The 19,913-nt window shown below is 55.8% G+C and overlaps 1 protein-coding gene across 1 annotated transcript in view; it reads right to left on the reverse strand.

The window, feature by feature from the left end:
- The window catches only part of PLXNA2 (plexin A2), a 143,364-nt gene that overhangs the window by 58,311 nt on the left and 65,140 nt on the right, over positions 1-19,913 (reverse strand). Inside the window, 4 exon segments of the mRNA XM_008638949.2 lie at positions 150-246; positions 1,519-1,672; positions 2,575-2,698; positions 5,834-5,934. Of these exon segments, the coding sequence (XP_008637171.1) occupies positions 150-246; positions 1,519-1,672; positions 2,575-2,698; positions 5,834-5,934 (476 nt within the window).

Genomic DNA, 19,913 nt, shown 5'->3' on the forward strand with positions numbered 1-19,913 from the left:
GCAGACCCGGGCTGCTGGCTGCCCTTGGCCCGCACCGTGCGTGCTGCGACCCGCGCACCGTGCCAACCCCCCTGGCCGGTCCCACGCCCATCCCCCAAATTTTCTGGGCTGGTTTTTGGCTCTGCTGAGGGTGGGGAAGGAGCACTCACAGCTGGTGGGCACTGCAGTTGTAGAACTTGAACTCGGTGCTGACGAAGGTCCTGCCCGTCTCCCGGGACTTCAGCTGGAGCACGACGCCGAACCAGTCTGGGGATGCAGAGCAGAGCCCGTCACTCCTGCCCGCGGGAGCGAGGGGACAGCAGCACACCCGGGCTGATCTGCTGCCCACTGCCCGCCCGCTGAGCCACCTGCTGCTGGGGAGCTCGAGGTTTCATCTCCCTGCTCCCCCACCCACCAGGACCTCCACCCACACCCTGCCCCCGAACACCCCGGGGTGTCTGTGTCCAACAGTGCCTCCAAAAAACCAGCCCTGATGGCAAAATGCATCAGAGACACAGGGGAAACGCTGCCTTGGGATGATTTTGGAATCTCGCCCTGTTCCTGAGTCAGTCTCCGGTATAAGAAGTGAGACTGTTCTGAGAGGCAGCCCAGGAATAGAATCGTGGAATCATGGAAAGGTTTGGGTTGGAAGGGAAAGATCATCTCATTCCAACCCGCTGCCATGGGCTGGGACACTTTCCACCATCCCAGGTTGCTCCAAACCCCATCCAGCCCCACCCTTGAACACTTCCAGGGATTAGGATCCACAGCTTCTCTGGGCATAATGTCCCAGAATTATCTCCTAGAACAGGAGCCACTGCTGGAAACAAGTGAAGCACCAGCGGAGCTCTCCAGGAGCCTCTGCTCTGGGTCAATTAAGAGCAGATTGCTCTTTTGGGGCTGCTGTGGGGAAGCCTATCCTGGTCCTGCTGCTACAGGGCTCTGGGCCCCCCGGTGTTCCCCAAGTCTCAGACTCCATAAAATGCCTCAGAAATACAAAGACATCAGCAGGGAGGCACCGTGGACACCTGGAAGGATGCCAAGGGGAAGATGAACTCCAAGCCAGTGGCGTTTCAGTTACGGGAAGAGAAAATATGACAGTGGTGACATTAATGAGGAGACAACCCAGAGACCAGCACCGAAACAGAGAAACTGCAGCCAGTACTTGTGGGTGCTGAGCCAGGCCTAGGGGAGATTCCTGCTTCCCAGATTCACCCCGTCTGGCAGGGATGAGAGCTCCTGGCCACCTGTGAGCCACCCTGGAGGGGACAGACGGCTCCTGTCCTGCCCTGGGAGCTGTCTGGCAGCGCAGGGAGGGTGTAAGGACAGGGCAAGCACTCCCTGCTGCCTGCTGCCAGCCCATCCTGCCCTGTGTGGGATGCATTTCCTAAGGATGAAGCTCCCTGGGTTCAATAGGCTTTGACAGGAGCACGAATTTCTCCGGCAGCAGCCCCAAAGGCTCTGCTCCACTCAGCTGATACTCCCAAAGCTGCCCCGCGCTGTCTGACACCGTGTCACCGCTCAGGAGTCATCACTTACCCTGATCCACAGGGATGGCAGGGACATCTTTGGCTGGCGGTGACACACAAACCACCTGGCTGCCCGAAACCTGCCCCTCCACCTCCGTCAGGTTCCCGAAGAGGCAGCTGACGCCGGCGCTCAGGTCTGGAGCGTCGCTCACCTGCAGGCTGAGCTGCAGCAGGGACACCGGGGAGCGAAACAGAGCTGTGAGCAGGCAGAGCTTCCCAGATCTCCCTCAAATTCTCTGTCCCAACTGTTTTCCCTTTCAAAATGACCCCCTCAAATCACCCACCTGCCCACAGGTTCTGGCCAGCTGCCCTTTCATGGGAAAGGGAGGGGGAAAAAGGAAGCCAAGGATGTTCTTTATGGATACAAACCCACCCCGCTGAGCCTTTGGGCGCTGCAGGTCAGGAGTGGTGGCAATGGCAGATTTTTGTCCCCTGGTTGCTCTACAGAAGTTTTGCCGCCCCCAAAGCCTATGGCAGGACCCTGAGAGCAGCAGTGACTGTCCCCAAACCCCTGAGCTCAATCCACCTCCCCTCCCACTGCATGGACAGGACAGACCACCCTGCCCTGGCCTGGCAGGAGCAAGTCCCCAGTGTCCCCATCACAGCTGGGCAGTGTCCCCATGGCAAACCAGTGCCTGGAGGGCTGAGTCCCCTCTCCCCACACCATTTTTACTCGGGGTTCTGAGGGCAGCCTGGGAAGGGGAGGCAGCAGGACCAGCAGCCACAGGGGGCTGGGGGGCTCCGGCAGCAACAGCTGGGAAGCTTCGGAGAGCCAGGCCCGAGCGCTGCTCACAGAGGAGCTTTTTGGGAAACAAAGGCTTTCCTTTCACCAGCTACAGAAACCAGACCAAGGGAAATGTGAGCTGGGGCACCAGGGGAAGGGGAATTTGTTTCTGCCGTCCCCCCTCCGGCTCCTTCCCCAGCTCGGGTGACCCCTTGGCTCCCCTGTCCTTCTGCGAGCGTGACTTCATGAGAAAACACTTGTGCCAGAGGGAAGGGAGAAAGGCTGGAGCGTGGAGTGTTCCCTGCTGGAGGTGCCTCTCCCGCAGCCCCCATCCCTGCTCACCGGGAGGCTGTGCTCGGACACGGAGATGCTGCTGGGCTGCACCGTCACACTCAGGCACTGGCTGATGCTCCCTGCGAAGCGGAACGGCTCCTCTGCCCGCTCACAGCGGTCCCTCGGGGAGCACCTGCCACACACGAGCACTCAGCACAAGAACACCCACCCAGAGCACAGAACGCACCCAAAACCCCCGGGGAGATGTTCCGCAGCAGGACCTGGTGATGCCCGCACAGGGAGCAGGTGTTGGGCACCAGGTTAGGAGCAAAGGGTGCTGGAAAATATTCTGTGATCAGCAAAAAGACAAACCGTGAGTATCCCATGAGTAATTCCTGCACTGGGACACAACTGAGAGCTGCTAATCCCATGTGCTGGTGGTGTGGGACGAGCCATGAACTCATCATCTGCACAGGAACTAAAGCAGAAAGCAGTAACAGGCAGGGGCAGGATGATGCCTCTGTCCTAATTGAACCCACACAGCTCACTAATCATCTCCTCCTGGAGCTGAGTGCGAGACACGGCCAGGAATGGGAGCTTCCAGCTGCTGCCAGCGGTGCTTGGCTGGTGCTCACGCCCTGAGCTCCCAGCTCTATCCCATTCCCAGCAGCAGGGACGCACGCTCTGAGCATGCCAAGGTGGCTGGGACTGCTGCTGGCATTCCATGGGCTCCAGCATGGCTCCTTATCCCTGTTTTCTCTTGCAGGTGTCCTTGGAGCAGAGGGAAATTCCGCTGTTTCCAGCAGAGCACCCACTGGGAACCAAGGGAGGACTTTCAGTGTCTCAAACCAGACTGTGGTGCTGGCATCCCTCCAGGATTTCCTGGTTTATGTCATTTGGGGAAAATCCTTTCCTTCCAACCCCCCTCCATGGGTGCAGATGACAAATTTGCCTTTAAGGTCCCTTCGAACCCACCCACTGTGGGATTCTATGGGACAGTGGGAGTGAGGCCGTTTGCTTTAGATGAGGATAAGTGAGGTTTCCACTTTCCCTTTCCAAACCACCCCTGTGATCCCCAACAGACGCTGGGGCTGCTCTCCTCACCCTCTCCCTTTTGTACCTTTTCTCCTGGAGCATAATGGAGCTAAATATGAATGGTGCCAAAGGAAGAAATATCGAGGTTTAAGTGAATCTCTAAGATAGCCCTAAAGTGAGCTCTTGACTGGAGCCTTTATCTCATTGACTCGCTGGAATGGCTCTTTTTTATCATCCTACTTATGGCAACAGCCCCAACAGAGATAAATAGGCCTGGAGACAATAACACACTTGCAGAGAGCAGCACGGGGAAGTCTTGCAGGCTTCAGATCCCACTGGGCTGGAGAGATCCTGTAACAATCTCCTGGAGGCCTCTGATCACTCCCAAAGAGCAAAGGATCCCTCTGTCCATGCAGAGGATGAACAAATCACCTCCTCCTCTGCCCCTCACCCTTTCAGCCATCCCTAAACACAGTGTGAGCGTCACCCCCTGACCCACCACCCTTCCACAGAGCAGCTGCTCCAGCTGTAAGCATGAATGTGTGAGAATTAAAGGGGAGAGATGACATATTAAATACAAACACTCCAGCACTTGGGGCCTCCAAACAAAGATGACAGAGGCTTCAAGGAACAGTAAGATAAACTCAATTATTTACAGCTTAAAAAAAGGCTAAAAAATGATCACTGCTCTGAAGTGCAGATGCTTGAAGGGAGAGTTGAGAAATCCCATCGGGGAGGAGCCCTTGTTGGGAATAGGTTGATGCCGAAATGTCATGGCCAAAAGGGCAGAGGAAATGACACTTTTCTCTCCTCTTGTCATTGAGGGTTTTGTCTCTGCAAAATGAAGATAACAACCTTTACCTGCCTCCCAGGTGGCTTGTGAAGATCCAGCTCATTAGCATGAGGGAAGTGCTCGGTGATCCTTTCGGAGGAGCTGCAGCAGGAGCAGCAGCAACAGCCCCAGCACAGCCCCTGCTGCAGCGTCCCCTCCCCACCCGCTGTCCCTGGGAGGGCACACTGGGGTGGCTGCCCCAGGGGCAGAGCCCGAGGGGTGGGAATGCCCAGGGATGGAAATAATTCCCTTCTGAAGAAGGAGCTGTGGCAGTGAAGACTTTCGGACATGACTGCACAAAGGGTGGCTCAGCTGTAGGGCAGGACAGGCCTGTTTGCAAAGGAAAACAGCTGAAAAACCCCAAAGGATGCCCAGAGTGCCCTGAGGTGCTGCTGTGGGATGCTCAGAGCTCTGCTGCTGTCCCCAGCCCTTCCCTGAGAGGAGCCTGTGTGATGCTCAGGGGCTGAGCTGCTTCTCCTGCACCTCCCCAAGTGTGGCCAAAAACCAAACCCGCTGTGGGGAGCTGCTCTGCACCCCAAAGCCCCGAATCCAGGCCGGATTTGCGGAGGAGCCTGCAGCTCCCCGCTCCCCTCCAGCACCTGCTCCTCAGGCAAGGGGCCAAGCGCTGCTGTGCGGGGCCCTGAACTCTGCCTCCCCCATTGCCACGCTCTCCGTGCAGTAACGGGGCCGCTCTGCGAGCTGGCACGGGGCCGGAGGGATTTCTATTCCCCTGCTCCAGCCTTCCCCAGGCCTTCCCCTCCTCCCCCGAGCTCCTCTGCCCGGTGGTCTCCCTTCCGCCTTAGGAAGTGCTCGTTATTATGGCAGGGCAGAGAAAGGAAGGGCACGGACACCTCCTGAATGCAGAGAGAATTTCCTGGAGTTCCCCTGGAGAAAAGCACCCTCAGCCCTTTGTGCCTGGCAGTGTGAGGGGGGCTGCCAGCTCCGAGCCCGCTGCCGGATCCCCCCGGGAACGGCTGGAGCAGAGACCCCTGACCTCCCCTTGCAGGATTTCAGTCTCCTTTCCTGGTGCATTTAAAAGGGCTCTGTGCTCTGCTCTGGGGCTGTAACCTCGCTGGAAGCAAAGCCCCACTCACAGATTCACATCTACTGTTGCCTTTAAAAATTTCACATTATTTGGGATTTACAACCTGGGCAAGGAGCAGGAGTGTGCAAACCACCAGGCCTCCATTCCCACCAGTTTAAATTTTGGTTTTCCATTGTGTCCACATCCCCCTGCCCACACTGTGGGCGACCCACTGCTCCTGGAGCAGGAGTTTATTTCCCTTCACCTCTCCCCGGGAGCTCAGGGATCTCCAATGGCATCTGCGCTGCAATGCAGGGAATGTCCGAAGGAGAGAAAAATGGATTTAAGGAACTTCAGCCTAATTCGTTTTGCGTGGAGGCACTCAGAAGCCTTGAAAGCTGCTTTTATCACCAGGAAACAGCCAAGGCTGGACTTACATGTGGTGGAGGGAGCACCAGCCGCAGTGGGGGTCCCCCGAGCTCAGGCACTCCTGGCAGGTCGTGTACTGCTCACAGGACTCCACGGGCACCCGGGACACCTGTAAGGGAACCACACATTCTCAGAGCTGGTCCCCCACAGCAAAGCCGGAGCAGCCCCAGGTCCCACTTCGCCCCTCGGAGTCACGGAACACAACAGCAAATCCACAGCCTGAAATGAATTTGTTCCAACATGCGAGAATAGGAATTACTGGAGACTGAGACATGAGGTCACCCCGTCCCTTGGGCGAGTCCTGGGCACACAGAGCCCCAGCCGGGCTCCCACGGCGCCGTCGGCTCCTCAAACCCCTGAGCCCCCCTGCCCAGACCTCCGCTGTGGCTGGAGCTGAGTCCTCTCCTCCCTGATTTATGCTTTGCTCTCTCACCCTTCTCCCAGGGGAGCTGCTGCAGGCAATAAATCACGGGCATTTTGGCAGCTTGTTTAGTCTGGGTGGGTGTTTCACTGCTTTGGCCCCTCTGAGCCCTTCCAGCAGCAGCCACGCTGGCCCCAAGCCTGACCCCCTGGGGATTGCTGTCCCTTCCAGGCAGGGATGCCACAGAGGGAAGCACAGGTGGGAACAACCCCAAACACTGCTGTAAACCCCTCTCCCACCCACAGCACATGAGGAAGGTCCCTGCCTGATGCTGAGGTGCAGCACGGCCCTCACCTATTTACCAGCACTGAAACCCCAAAGGCTTCAAAACGACACCAGGCTTTAACCACAGGTCACTGCTTGGCTCCAGCAAAGACATTTTTAACCTTTTTAACCACTTGAACCTTTCCAACCCGTCCTTTGCCACCTCCAGCAGCAGGGTGGGCTTGCATCCCATCTCTGCACAGAGCTCCTGCTCTGTCCCTCTACAATGTATGGAAGAGATTCCTTCCCATACGGTTGGGAGGCACAGGAACAGGTTTCCCAAGAGGCTGTGGACTCCCTGTCCCTGGAGGTGTTCAAAGCCAGGCTGGACAGACCTTGGAACAACCTGGGAGAGTGGAAGGTGTCCAGGTGTAACCGGATGATCTTCAAGCTCCCTCCCAGCCCACACCATTCCGTGATCCTGTGGTTCTATTTCCATTTCTCCCACCAAATACTGCAGATAATCCTCTCCCAGCCTCCCTGCAGCGCTCGGGCCCCGGGAGCGATGCCTGCAACTGGCTGGGAATTCAAACAACTGTTGGATTGCACCGGCTCTGTCCGTCAAAACAGCACCCGGCTCCCAGCAGCCGGCTCTGAAAGGAGCAGTGTCTCCCCAAACAACGGCCACTGTCACGCCAAGTGCTGTTGACACAGTGAGAACCCAGTTCCTCTCTGAGGACGACACCAATAGGGCTGCTATTCTTCTTGTTTCCTCAGCCCCACTCAACAGCTTTTCCTGGAACAGAGATCACCCAGGGAAGCGCGGGGTTGGTGTTTTCTCGCCGACGTGGAGCCCGTGGGATGGGTGGAGGGCTCGGTTTGGGACCCTGGAAATGAGGGGCAGAGGTGGGAATGCCCTCAGCCAGTGATGGATGAAAGAGCTTCGGGAATGGAGAAGAGAAATTCAGGGTCAGAGGTGGAAATGAAGGGCTTGGGTTTGATTCCTGGCTGCAGAGGGGGCCTGGGGTGTCCTCGCAGGGTCTACACCTCGAGTGGCCACAGGTCAGGTGTTTTTTCCTGCTTTGCCTCTCCCTTCTAAGGAGCAAAAAGCACTTTAGGGACAGCACCGTGGGGTGGGACCGACCCCAGGGGCTGGAGGCAGCACAGCCCCCCAGGACAGCCCAGCCAGGACTTATTCCTGCACCCTGCCTGGTGCTGACACTGCCCACATCCACCCCACCCCAGCATTTCCCAGTGCAGACCAGTGCTGCAGCCATCACGCTGCTCCTGGGTGGAGAACCAGAAGCAAACACGTGCTCTTCAAACCAAACAAGCATCCCACAGCTCTCAGCATTCCCTGTGGGAGACACCAGCCAGCACAGGAGCACCCAGGGAGGTCGCTGGGTTTCCCCTAAAATCTGCCCAGCACGCTGAACTCGGACCCAGCCTGAAGGTCAGGACAGCCCCAAAATCACCCGGCACTGTGGATCCCCAACAAAGGGAGGCTTGGCAGGATCTGTCCCTGTGATTTAAATGCAGCTCAGGGCTTGTTTCGTGTTTGTGAGGAGCTGGATGCTCTCGCTGCGCTCTATAAATAACAGAGGATTGGAATTATGTGAATAAGAGTTCATTAGAGATGATTTGATGTTGAGCGCTTCGTTTCTTTTTCTGCTCAGGAGCTGCGGCTTCTGCACATGGTAATTCTTTAAAAACCACACAGAGATTTTGAACAATGTCTGCAGAGGAGCATCTGTGTGAAGGACAACAGCCAAGAATCCAACACTGCCGGGGGATCTCCTCACTCCTGAGGGCACAGCCCTGCTCCCCCCTGCCTGACTGTGACCTCTCTCCCTGCTCCCTGTGCCAAAACGAACCTGCTGCTCAACCATTAAATGATAAAGTCTCATTACTGCTTTCCATGACTGCCTGACCCATAAGAGCAGCAAAATAAAATAAATTTAAAAAAAAAAAAAAAAAAAAAAGTCAATACGGTCTCTCCAAAACACATGAATTCCAACTCTGCCAGCCCCCGGAACAAATAAGTGCAAGAAACCAGTTCCAAATAAATAAATAAATAAATAAATAAATAAATACCTAAAATAAGCAGCCAAAGCAAAGTTTCCACAGCTTTTGCGTGCTACCAGCCCAGGCCTGTGACCTCCCCTGGCTGGAGACAGCCCCTGGAGCATCCCACAGCCACGGCACGCTGCCCACAGACCCCTCGGGGGGCTGGAGTTCAAACAGAAAATCAATTTTTAATGACTTTGGGGAGTGGAGTAGAGATGCCAACTAGTTCAGTGTAATTAAAGCCATCTATCACTCACTGAGCAGGAGCCCAAAGTTGATGAACTTTCCAATGAGATTTGATTCTTTCCTTTATTCATGAGAAAACTCTGCTTTGTGCTGGGGCAGGAGATGTGGAAAAGTGTGGGAAGGAGCAAGGAGGATGCCTCAGCTGCAGCCATTAATGTGTCAGGGTGACAGGGAAAATAAAGTGAGACTTTCTCAGGGGCTGTAAGAAGTTTGACAGACTCCTGTTCCCACTGCTCCTCCTCCTGTGCCTCCATGCTCAGCTCCAGGTGGAACATCCTGCTGGGCACCTTTGCCAAGAAAAATCCCAGTGTGCAGGGATGGGAACACTCTGGCTGTGCTGAGCAAGACACGTGGGTGCAATCTGCTTCGGGCTGTGGAAATTCCTACCTGGAAACTGCTGTTCCTGACTCGTGGAGATCTCAGACACACCGAGACTGACGCCAGCAATGAGTGTGGAAGGACCAGGAGCGAGTGGGATGCGCGAAATGAATCCTTGGGGCAGAGCCAGGGCACAGAGGAGAGGGGAGAGGGGGAGTTTTAGCCACAAATAACTGAGGAGCATCCCCACAATGCTGTGGAGCTCCCAAGGGTGGGAATGGCTCCAGGATCAATTCCTGTGCCACAGGAAGGCACAGAGCAGGTGAGGGGCAGCTCTCCCGCCAGGTCCAGCCTCTCCTGCAGGACCAGCTCTGCTCTCCCATGCCCCCAGCTCAGGGAGGGTTCTCAGAGCCCCCACCGGGCTGTCAGAACCAAATCAACACCTGGAAGTTCTGGCAGAGCAGCAGCGAGTGGGAGAGGACACGGAGACAACGTTGCCATGGCTACGAGGGGATTATTTAATTACGGCGCTGCAGATGCACGCGGAGAGAGCCCCTTCAACTCTGATCCAGGCAACCTTTGCAGAGGTTTGGCTTTGCTGCTCTAAGAACCTCATTAACATCTGATGAGGACACGCTGTGTTGGAGCACAGGGGACCGGATCACTCCCCGAGTGAGGGATCAGAGCTTCTCCAAACATTCCCATCTCCTTGGCTCCCTCACACCCTCCTCGTACCGCGCCAGGCTCCTGAGGGAGGTGATGAAAGCGAGGACAGCCTCCTCTGGGAAGCAAGGAAGACTGAAAAAATAGCAAATATCCCGAAGTGAGGCTTGCTCAAGCAGGAAAATTGTCCTCAAGCCAGAGTTTCCTCCATCCATCCGGCCCAGCATCCCGGCAGGGCTCGGAGCAGCCTCGTGTTCTGGCACACAGGCTCCTGCAGACAAATGCTTTCCTGTGGTTTACCACGGCTCGAGTTAATCATCACATCAATATGGAACATCTGAGCGGGGTTTGTTGGAATAACAAAGTGCCAGGCAGAGATCCCAGCCCCGCTCCCAGGAGCAGCACAGGCTCGTGCAAACCTGCAGGAGGGGAAATGGGTTTTCATCTCCAGCGCGGGCTGCACGTGACCGTCCATGGGATGCTCGGTCTGTTCACTCTGGCAGCTCCTCCTCTGCCCTGGCAGGCGACAGTGACGCTCCGGGGCTGCAGGGTGGGCCTGTGCAGGAGGTGGCACAGGGGCAGGTGCCCCCTGCGTGGCACAGGCACCAGGTGTCCCATCCCTCACCCTCCCTCAGCTCCCAGCTGTGGGTGGAGGCTCAGCCCAGCATTTGGGATCCCACCCTGGCATCCACCCCCTGCTCAGACTGGCACACCAGTGCCAGCTCTGTGTGACAGTCACTGCTCCAAAGTGCCTTGGCAGCACCAGCTCTGCCTCCTGCCTCGCACGGACCATCTGCATCTGGGAATTGTGGGGCCAGGGATGCACGGCCGCCTCCATCTCCGTGTGCCCACTGCCTCCAGAGCTGGAAAAGCCTGGTGCACACACAAAATCAGGAAGCAATTCTTTCATCTTCAACGCTGAAATAAAATCTGGAGCGCAGACCTGGCTGAGGTATTCCCAGTGGCTTCTGGAATGGCAAATGCAGCAAAATTCATGGATTAAATAATGAGGTGCAGCCTCACATTCATTCCTGGCCGGCTCCTCCGAGCTGCTCCTGCCCCAGGGTGCTGGTGACAGCCTGGTGTCCCCACACAGGGATGGCAGCTGGGGAGGACAGGACCCTCAGCAGATTCTCCTCTGTTGGGACACTAAACCACTGTGTGTCTTGCAGAACTGACCCAGAGAACCTCTCCCTGACAAGAAAAGGGAGTGGTGAGGGTGTACACGTGCCAATAATGAGGAGTGGGATGCTGAAGGTCGCCCCCACAGGGACAGGGTTAGGCTGTGATGGATCCACATCCCTGGATCCCTGGAAAACCACCACACCTCAGGGGAGCTGCAATTCTGTTCTTGACTGAACGGAAAGGGTCAAGTGAGTTCCTGGAAATCAGGATCCTGATCCAGGCAGGAGCTCCCCTGCTCCTCCCCAGCCAGGGTGACACAGCCGCCCTGCTCCTGTGGGATTCCCCTCTGGGCGCGCTCTGGATTCCAGGGTGATGTGTCTGGAGCAGCCAGGGGCACATCCAAGTGCTCCTGCCAGGGGACATCACTGCTGCCATCACCAGTGGCTTCCTGACGTGTTGGCACCATCTTCTGACACCGCTGGGCGAGGCCACCCCGCTGATGAGCATTGCCCTTTGCAGCCTGATTAGCCCAGACCTCGGGGGAACTAATTAATCAGGATAAAAGGGGGGCAGCCTTCCAAAATTTGTGGGCTCAGGTGGGGATCAATCCAACACAGCAAACTTTCATCTCACATCAGTTCACGGCCTCTGCGTTCCGTGCTTTGCCTGGCTGCCACGGAACTCCTGATGTGCTCCCTGCAGTCATTTAAAAGTTTTAACAGAAGCTCAGAAAATTAATTAAGGTGAATGATTATAAAGTGTGCACTTCTTCCCCTCTCTGTTCGGTGAGAAAACGGCACAAATAGAATTCGGAATAATTTTGGAGCAGTAACCAATGTAATTAGGTGTTCAACACTCACAATTGGGCTGTGCTTATTGAAATTACTGTTTTAGCTGGAACATTTTGCCAGAGAGTCATTAGCAGCACAATGCTCCTGTTTCCCAGGACTCTAATTAGGCTTGGATGCCTCCAGCTCAGGGATGCCCAGCCCTGCTGCCCACCCAGCACTGCAGGTGATGCTCCGTGGGCACCCCAGCAGAGCTCCCTGGGCTCCTCCCAGCTCCGGGGTGTGGGGACTCATCCAGGAGGAGTGTGGGGACAGGGACAGAGCCCCTGGCATAGGGCAGTGGGAAGAGATTCCACCCTGGGAGGGTGGGCAGGCCCTGGCACAGGGTGCCCAGAGCAGCTGTGGCTGCCCCTGGATCCCTGGCAGTGCCCAAGGCCAGGCTGGACGGGGCTTGGAGCAGCCTGGGACAGTGGGAGGTGTCCCTGCCATGGCAGGGGTGGCACTGGATGAGCTTTAATGTCCCTTTCAAGCCAGACCTTCTGAGGTTCTGTGATATCCTGAAGGTGGGGATGCCTTAGAGGGGGGACACACCTTGGGAGGAACGAGAGCACCCAGCTGGGAACACCCTGAGCACTCATCAGCAACATCCCTGCTCCGAGCACCTGCCTGGGCTGGCTTGGAAATGATGGAGCCTCCAAAGCCAGGGTCCCTGCAGCTGAGTCCAAGCAGGGATCTCCATGCTGGGCAGCGCAGACACCCAGCTCCTTCTGAAAGCCCTGAGTCTCCGGGGTGTGGATCCCAGGGAAGCTCAGAGCCTGCTGCCTGCGGGTGCCTCCAGCCGTCTGTTTCTCCTGTCTCCCCAGGAAAAGCACACGCCAGACAGCAGAGCCCCTTCCCCCAAGCTGCCAGCCTGCAACTCACGAATTCACTTAAGTTGTTAAAAAGGATTGTGGCAGGCTAAGATAAAACAGAAGAGTTTAAAATGACAAACAGACTCCTAAATGGGACTAGAGTCTTAATGAAAACAGTAATGAATGAATGAGGCAAGCAAATATTCCCCATTAATATTAGACAGATAGATTAGATCCCTGGGCGCTGCATTTAAAACCGACATGAAATTACTTCAATTACTCTGCATTGATAAATTACAAGGCCGTATTTACTGTTAAAACACATTTCCTCCACCCTCCCCCATGCTTGCTTTGGCTTCTGCTTCTCAAGAGGGAGAGGAGATCACTGAGAGGATGGAAAACGCACGGGGCTGGAAGCTTCCCCCACTTCCCTCCTGCCCGCAGGAGAGTTGGGCTGCTCAGCACCCACCCAAGGTGTTCCAGGCCACCTGCCCCAGAGCTCAAGGCCCATCAGGCTCAATCACCACCATCAGCGCTGCTGTTTCAGCCCTGGCAGTGCTGTGCAAGAGCCAAAGCAATCACTGACGAGCCACTTCAAACCCGATGCTCGCAGCATCCTTCCCTCTCAGAAATTCACTCCGTTTCCCCTTGCTGGTGGGTACAGCTGCTCAGCATCCTCCTTTCCACGCTGGGAAAGTGAGATTAACCTGATCAGAGGCCTCTTCTAATGAAGAGATCATAGATGGATAATTCCTGGGTGTTTGGTGGCATTTACATGCTAATGATGAAAGGCACTCCGGTAAAGGTAATGTCAACACGAGTCCCTTGTCCTTGCATCTCAGCCTCCAGCCCAGCCATCTGTTCTCAGGGTTCAGAAAAGCCCTGGAGAACAGGTTGCTGCTAGAAAAGCTGCAAAAGCTCCTTCCCAGCTCTGCTGCCTCGGCCTGTGAAGCTCCGTGCCTGGCTGGAGTGTCCTCCAAGGCTGGGGATGCTCAGAGCCGACGGGATAAACAGAGCGCTGGGAGCACACCCGGGCTGCACTGCCCAACCACTGAGGTTTTGCTGCTACAGGATCTTAAATAACTGCAAAAAACCCCTCAGTCAGCCTCAGCACATATCAGTAAACAAGAAAGACATAAAATAGCTCATTTCAGGGATCCAGGGGCAGCCGGAGTGTGGAACAGCGAAGCATCCAGAGATCCTGAGCTTAAAGCCCAGGTCCGTGCTGCAGATCCAGCATCCCGTATTTCCTGAGGGAGAGGAGGGGAATTACCCCCCGCTTTCCCCCAGCTGGGATGCGATCCCTTTGGGAAAGGCCACACAGCAGCTCCTGGTGACTCTGGCTGGAGAATTCATCGAGTGTGGGAATGGGGGCAGGAGGGCTGAGGGGGCCCCGTGTGCCAGGCAGGGATAAATCCATTTCCCAGGAAGGCAACAAACCCAGGCTTGGTGCATTCCCAGCCTGAAACCACGGGTAAAACAGCCAAGCGAAGAGGGAGGAATGCACAGAGCTCGTCCCACAGCTCGGGGGATGGATGACCTTTCCAATACCATACCTGTATAAATCTTATTTAATGAAAAAAAAAAAAAAAGAATAGATGAAGGTTAAATCATTCCCTGCAGCGGATTTGCACTGAAAACAAAGCCTGTTCAGACAGCGGCTGGTTTACACAACAGCCCTTTAACATTCCTTTCCTAACGACGGGGGTGACTCCTGACCAGCCCTAACCACAGGATGAGTGATCCGAGCCCCCCACAGCCAAAGGCAGCGCGCCAAGACGGAGGCAAAGGAAACAGCTCCAGCCTGGGGTTTGCTTTAAACACACAATTAGGGGTTTCGCTGGGTCACGAGTCACAACACGGCGGTTTTCACCCATCAGACCTTCCCCACAACATCCCCGTCCCTCGGGACATGACTTCATTTGCGGTGCCACCACAAGTGAGCACTTTAAACACCCCCTGCTTCTCCCTCCACACCGCAGAGCAAACAGCGCTGCCTGCGGCTTGGAAGTGCCCCTGGGAAAGTGGGAGCACCAACCAAGGGCCTCCCATTACGGGAAATAAAAGCTGGGATGGGTTTTGTAGCCAGAGAAGGTCGGGCAAAGGGTTTCGCTTTGATCTTTACCTGCTTCTCCTTGGGCTGCTGTTTTGCTGCACGGGAGATGCGGAATCACAGAGCAGCTCTGGGGCTGTGGCGCTGCTCTGACGGGAGGCTCAGAGCTCAGAGCTTCCACACAAACTTCAGCATTGCTGCATTAATGCTCCCAGGGCTGCAACGCCAAGTCACTTGTCCCTGGAAGCCACATCAGCTCCTGCTGTAAACAGTTGCTTTGACATCAGCTTCTCACTGTCCGGGTTCAGCACTCAGAACGGTGGCATTTTGGGCAAATAATGCCATGAAACTATTTCTGCTCCATCAGAGCCGGAGGAACTTCTGCATATATTTCCATAAATATCACTGGCGTCAGTACAGCAACAGACCCAACAGACTGCGAGGGGGATCCTGCAGACTGCTGCTGAGCCTACCTACAGATCAGCTCCAGGAAAAGCTCTGGGCTTGGAAGGGATTGGAGAGGACAAAATTAACCAACTTCTGTGGGAATTGGTAGCCCTCAGCTCCCAGTGAGGCTGGGAACAAGGGGGAATCATTGCCCCAGGAGGCTGAAAGTGGATGGCATCTAAGAGACTTGCAGGGATCAGTTGGTTAAGGACAACTTGGGAATGCCAAAAACCAGGAGAAGAGCTGGTGGATCCATGACCTGCTCTGTCTTCTGCCTCTGGCAGGGAGCAGGGCACAGGGTGCCCTACCAGGGTGGCTCCTTCTGCCATGTGAAAGACATGAAACCATCCCTTCTGGACCAAACCTGGTCCCTGGCACGATGTTTTTCAGCTGCTAAACTCCCACTGGGGGCGAATCCCCACCTGTGCGTGGGGGAGCAGGGCTGGAAGGGGATCTTCCCTCACCTCAGCCGCCGTCCTGCTGGGAGCCCGTGCTGGAGCAGCTGCTCTGAGGGCATTTCTCCGCAGGGTGGCTGGCAAGGGACGGGGTTAATAGGCCCAGTCCATGTGTGACCTCTCTTCCCCCTCTCTGAGAGCTCCTAATTACCCAGCTGAAGGAAGAGGGGCAGCCTGCGGGCTCTGCCAGACCCCAGTGCTCACAGCACAGGCTGATGGCATCGACCTCGGCACAGCAATGCCTTCACCCCAGGAGAGATCCCAGGAAAGGCAGCTCCTTCCATCCCACCCAGCTAAGCAGGGCCAAAGCCTTGATAAAAGCACGAGCAGCAGCAGGTCCCTTCCTCCAAAAAGGAGAGCAGCTTGGGGGGATGAATAAAGAACGCTGCCAATGAAAAGGTGCTGCGATGGCTCGGTCCCTGCTGCCCCGGCAGCCTGACAACCGGCAAATGAACCTCGGTGCTTTATGTGCTCCCCCTCTTTATTCTTTGCTCATAAAACTGGCAGGAGCCAGGGTAGGACAGAGCTGCTGGCGGCAGCTGTGTTCAGTATGAAAAATGAGCAGCACATGCACGGGAGGCAGATGGAGCACAGCGAGGGACCCCAGGCTCCCTGGGTTATTTCCCTCTCTCCACTGGGGCCCTGAGATTAACCCTTGCTTTCCTCTGCTGGAGCAAAGCAGCCAAAGGCAGTGACCTGGCTCACACCTGGCGGTCCCCAACACCGGTGTCCCGGGCTGGCAGCGCGTTCCTCGCGTCTCTGGCGTGCCCGGAGATTAAAGAGGAGCTGCAGCCCTGCTGGAATGGGCACCGTGTGCACACACAACACAAAAGAGCACAGCTGCTGCCAGCAGCAGAGGAAACATTATCCTCGGTTTGTGGGCGAGGGAGCAGTGCTGGGGAGGGCGGTGCAGTGGGGCACAGCACAGGGGTGGCAGTGGCCGGAGCGGTGCCCCGTGTCCGTCCCCAGGCTGCTCTTCCCCAGAGCCTGATGGGCTGAAGGTCTCTGCTGGGCACTTTCGGAGGGCACAGAGGCCAGGTGTGCCCAAAATCGCTGGCAGCACTCTGTGTCAGGGCCAGTGTCCTAAAGCCACCCCTCTCCTGGCACCTCGGAGGCAGAGCTGGAGTCGCCTTGGCATTGTGCCTTCTCCCCGCTGCTGTCCCTACAGACCCCCCCGAGTTCCCGGCCACCTCCCACCCCTGGCACACACGGGGACACAAGGCCACATTTTGTTCGCCCTCCTCGCTGAGGAGGAAGCCCAGGCCGTGTCCTGCCACCCACCTTGCGAGGGCCCCACGTGTCCGAGTGGCCGCGGCGCAGCAGGGTGGGCACAGCCCCGCATCTGCCTGCTCCCAGCAGCCTCCCAGGCTGTGCTGCGCCTCAATGCCGGCTTTGTTCCCGGCTCTGGCACGTCCGAGGGTGTCAATGACACTGAAAAGCTTTGACTGGCCCTTTCTGTTTGTTTTCTTGGCACACGAAGGCATCGTTTCAATGGCCCAACCCCGGCTCTGCCCGCACCTCTCGTGTGACTGACAGGATTATTCAGCAGCAGCTCTGCCCAGAGAGGGGCTGGGCACCAAACGAGGGCATCCAGCCCCTCTGGCTCCTTCTGTGCCCATCTCACTCTGCCTGCTTTTCCAGCACAGCATCCCACATCCCAGGCTGGGTGACCAGTGCTGGGGCACTGCCCGGGCTCCCCAGGGAACGGACACGGCCCCAAGGCTACCAGAGCTCCAGGAGTGTTTGGACAATGCTCTCAGGCACAGGGTGGGATTTTGGGGTGTCCCATGCAGGATTTGGACTGGATGAACCTGTGGGTCCTTTTTATGTTCTAGGATTCTATGAATCCTGGCTGGCAGAGCTGCAAGGTTCATCCCTCAGACGCCCACATCCCATGGAATGCCGCCTTTCCAGGTGAGCTCTGGGGCAGATTCAACACAGCCATCCCAGACCCTGCTCAGATCTTCTCTGTAGCCACAGAGGTCTGCTGCACTCAGGGCAGGAACACGAGCAAGCCTCAATTCCCCATTTCTGAACCATTCAGGGCTCTTCAAATTGTTCAAACACTGCGGAAACCTGGGAGAAATGTCCCAGGCACAGCCCGTTTGTGCAATTTTATAGAGCCTTGAAAATCCAAAGCACTTGAATGCCCTGAGTAGCTTTAAAGGTCACAGAGTGGTATCATTGCTGCTTCCACAGCCTGGCGAGGGCCCTGCTCCGTGTTTGCTCCAGGAACGCGCCGCAGTCTCCACGGCTTTTTAGCAGGGATTGCTCTCTAACTCCATCACGCTGTCCTTGCCAGTCAATTTTCTGCTACTCCATCACTTTCCCATTTGTATATCATTACATGCGGCTGTCAAAAATAATTTAGGAACCTGACCACCAGTGTGAGGAATGAGCCCTCCTAAGCGTATCCCAAACTCTCGAGTTCTGGAGGAAAATGAGCTCCAAGCCCTTGTCCCCACAGAAGGAGCCCAGCGTCCCGTGGCGGGTGTAGGACATGGGGCTGTTACCACACATGGACACGTCAGTGAGGACCAAGAAAAACATCTCAGGAGATAACACGGCCGAGCTCCAGGGCCACATCAAACCCTGGGAGCACAGAGAGCTGTCAGAACAGAAGGTTTGATCGTTCTAAGGCGCTGTGTTTGCTCCCAGCACGGCAGGCCCTCCCCTTCCCACACGCACCAAATCAGTTTGGGCTGAAGTTTAACTCATTGTTTGCGTTGGAGACTGGAAAATACTTTGGATTCTCCCAATTTACTGCTCTGACAAGGCATTTTGCTTTTCCCATAGGGAAGACAGAGCTGGGCTGGCCCTGCCCATGGTGTCCTTGGGCATCTCACCCTGTGATAAGGTGCCAGATTTGTCTCAAGGCTAATGAGGAGCCCTGAAGGAATGGTTTAGACTACAACAGCAGATTTAGACCAACAGGAACATCCTGCTACTCTCTCTCGATTCCCAGGCTGTGGAATTCCACTGGGCACTGCAAGCAATGGAAAAATCCCTGGCAGTGCTGTCCAAAGGCTCCTGGAGCTCTGGCAGCCTTGGAGCTGTGCTCATTCCCTGGGGAGCCTGGGCAGTGCCCAGCACCCTCTCGGGGAAGAACCTTTCCTGATCTGCAACCTAAACCTGCCCTGACACAGCTCCAGATCAAAGCTCTGCGTCCTCTCTGAGCATGAAGGACACCCACGAGGTGGGAGAAGGCAGCTCCTCCTTTGGTGAGGAGTTATTTGTGGGTTCACAATGGATTTACCAGGGAGGCTTTTCCTCCTGCATGAGAGGTGCCACCAAGGCCCTCAAAGCCCATCCTGAGCACCACAGACAGATCCAGGTGGATTCTGCAGCTCCCATTCCTTGGAGGCCTTTCCACTGTCACCGAGCCTCTCCCTTCCCCTCCTCCGGAAGATTCCCTGGTTGTTGCAGGAAGCTGCAGGATGAGCCAGGCAGGTGCTTCCCATCCGCACCGAGCCACGGCACAGAGCTGCTGCTGGAGCAGTGCTTTAACTCATTTTCATACATTTATGCTGAGACTAAATTTGTCCCTGCATATTTTCCTCCCAAGCCTAGTAATCAGTAGTGGAAATAATTTGCTCTTGTCTGCTCTGATGTTGCCATCTCCTGCACACATCCAAGTGACAAAAACATTAGGCCCTCAAAGTCCGATTGAAGAATAATTGGAAATCCAAAGTGGCACTAAATGTTATTTTCTAAATAAAAATGCATTCAATTACAGAACATGAGCCTGTCAAGCATTAAAAAAGATTAGTTAGAGGCGGAAAAGAAATAACTGTTCAACCCTTCAGGGGCTTCATTACACGCCCAGGATACCCCTGTGTTCTTTGGGACAGGCAGGGGGAAAGGGAATGCAAAACAATGGAAATATTTCCAGCAGCCTGTGCTGTCCCAGATGGGCCTGGACACCTCTGCACTGCGGGATTTGCATGTCAGTTGTTGGATAAGTACATAGGGAGATGGATACATGGATAGATAGATGTATATGGGTGACAAAGGCAAGACAGGTGAGGGAAAAACAGATAAATCAAGAAAAAGCAGAGAACAGAGCAATTCCTGCCTCGGTGCCTGCAGGGAAGGGAAGGCCCAGCACAAGGATGGGCTGGGACACGAGGGATCACGGATCTCTCCAGGGATGGGGATGGCAGCCAGCCCTGGGTGTCCAAATCACCCCAAATCTGCAGGGAAGGGACAAATCTGGGCACAAATCCTGCAGCTGAAGCCCAGGGCTGTGTCTCTGCCTTGTATCTGTGTTAATAAACCAAAACATTGCAGCAGCTGCGCTCAGAACTTCAGCAAAGCCCAGCCTGGCCACGGAGCACAAAGACAATCGTATTTCACCCGGTAGGAGCTGCTAAATTCACACTTAGAGCAATAAAGGCGCAGCCAAACAAACATGACCCCGGGTGGGATCCATGGCTGTGGCAGGCACAGC

The sequence above is a fragment of the Corvus brachyrhynchos genome, unplaced genomic scaffold (genome assembly GCF_000691975.1).
Source record: "Corvus brachyrhynchos isolate BGI_N302 unplaced genomic scaffold, ASM69197v1 scaffold338, whole genome shotgun sequence".
Taxonomy (NCBI): domain Eukaryota; kingdom Metazoa; phylum Chordata; class Aves; order Passeriformes; family Corvidae; genus Corvus; species Corvus brachyrhynchos.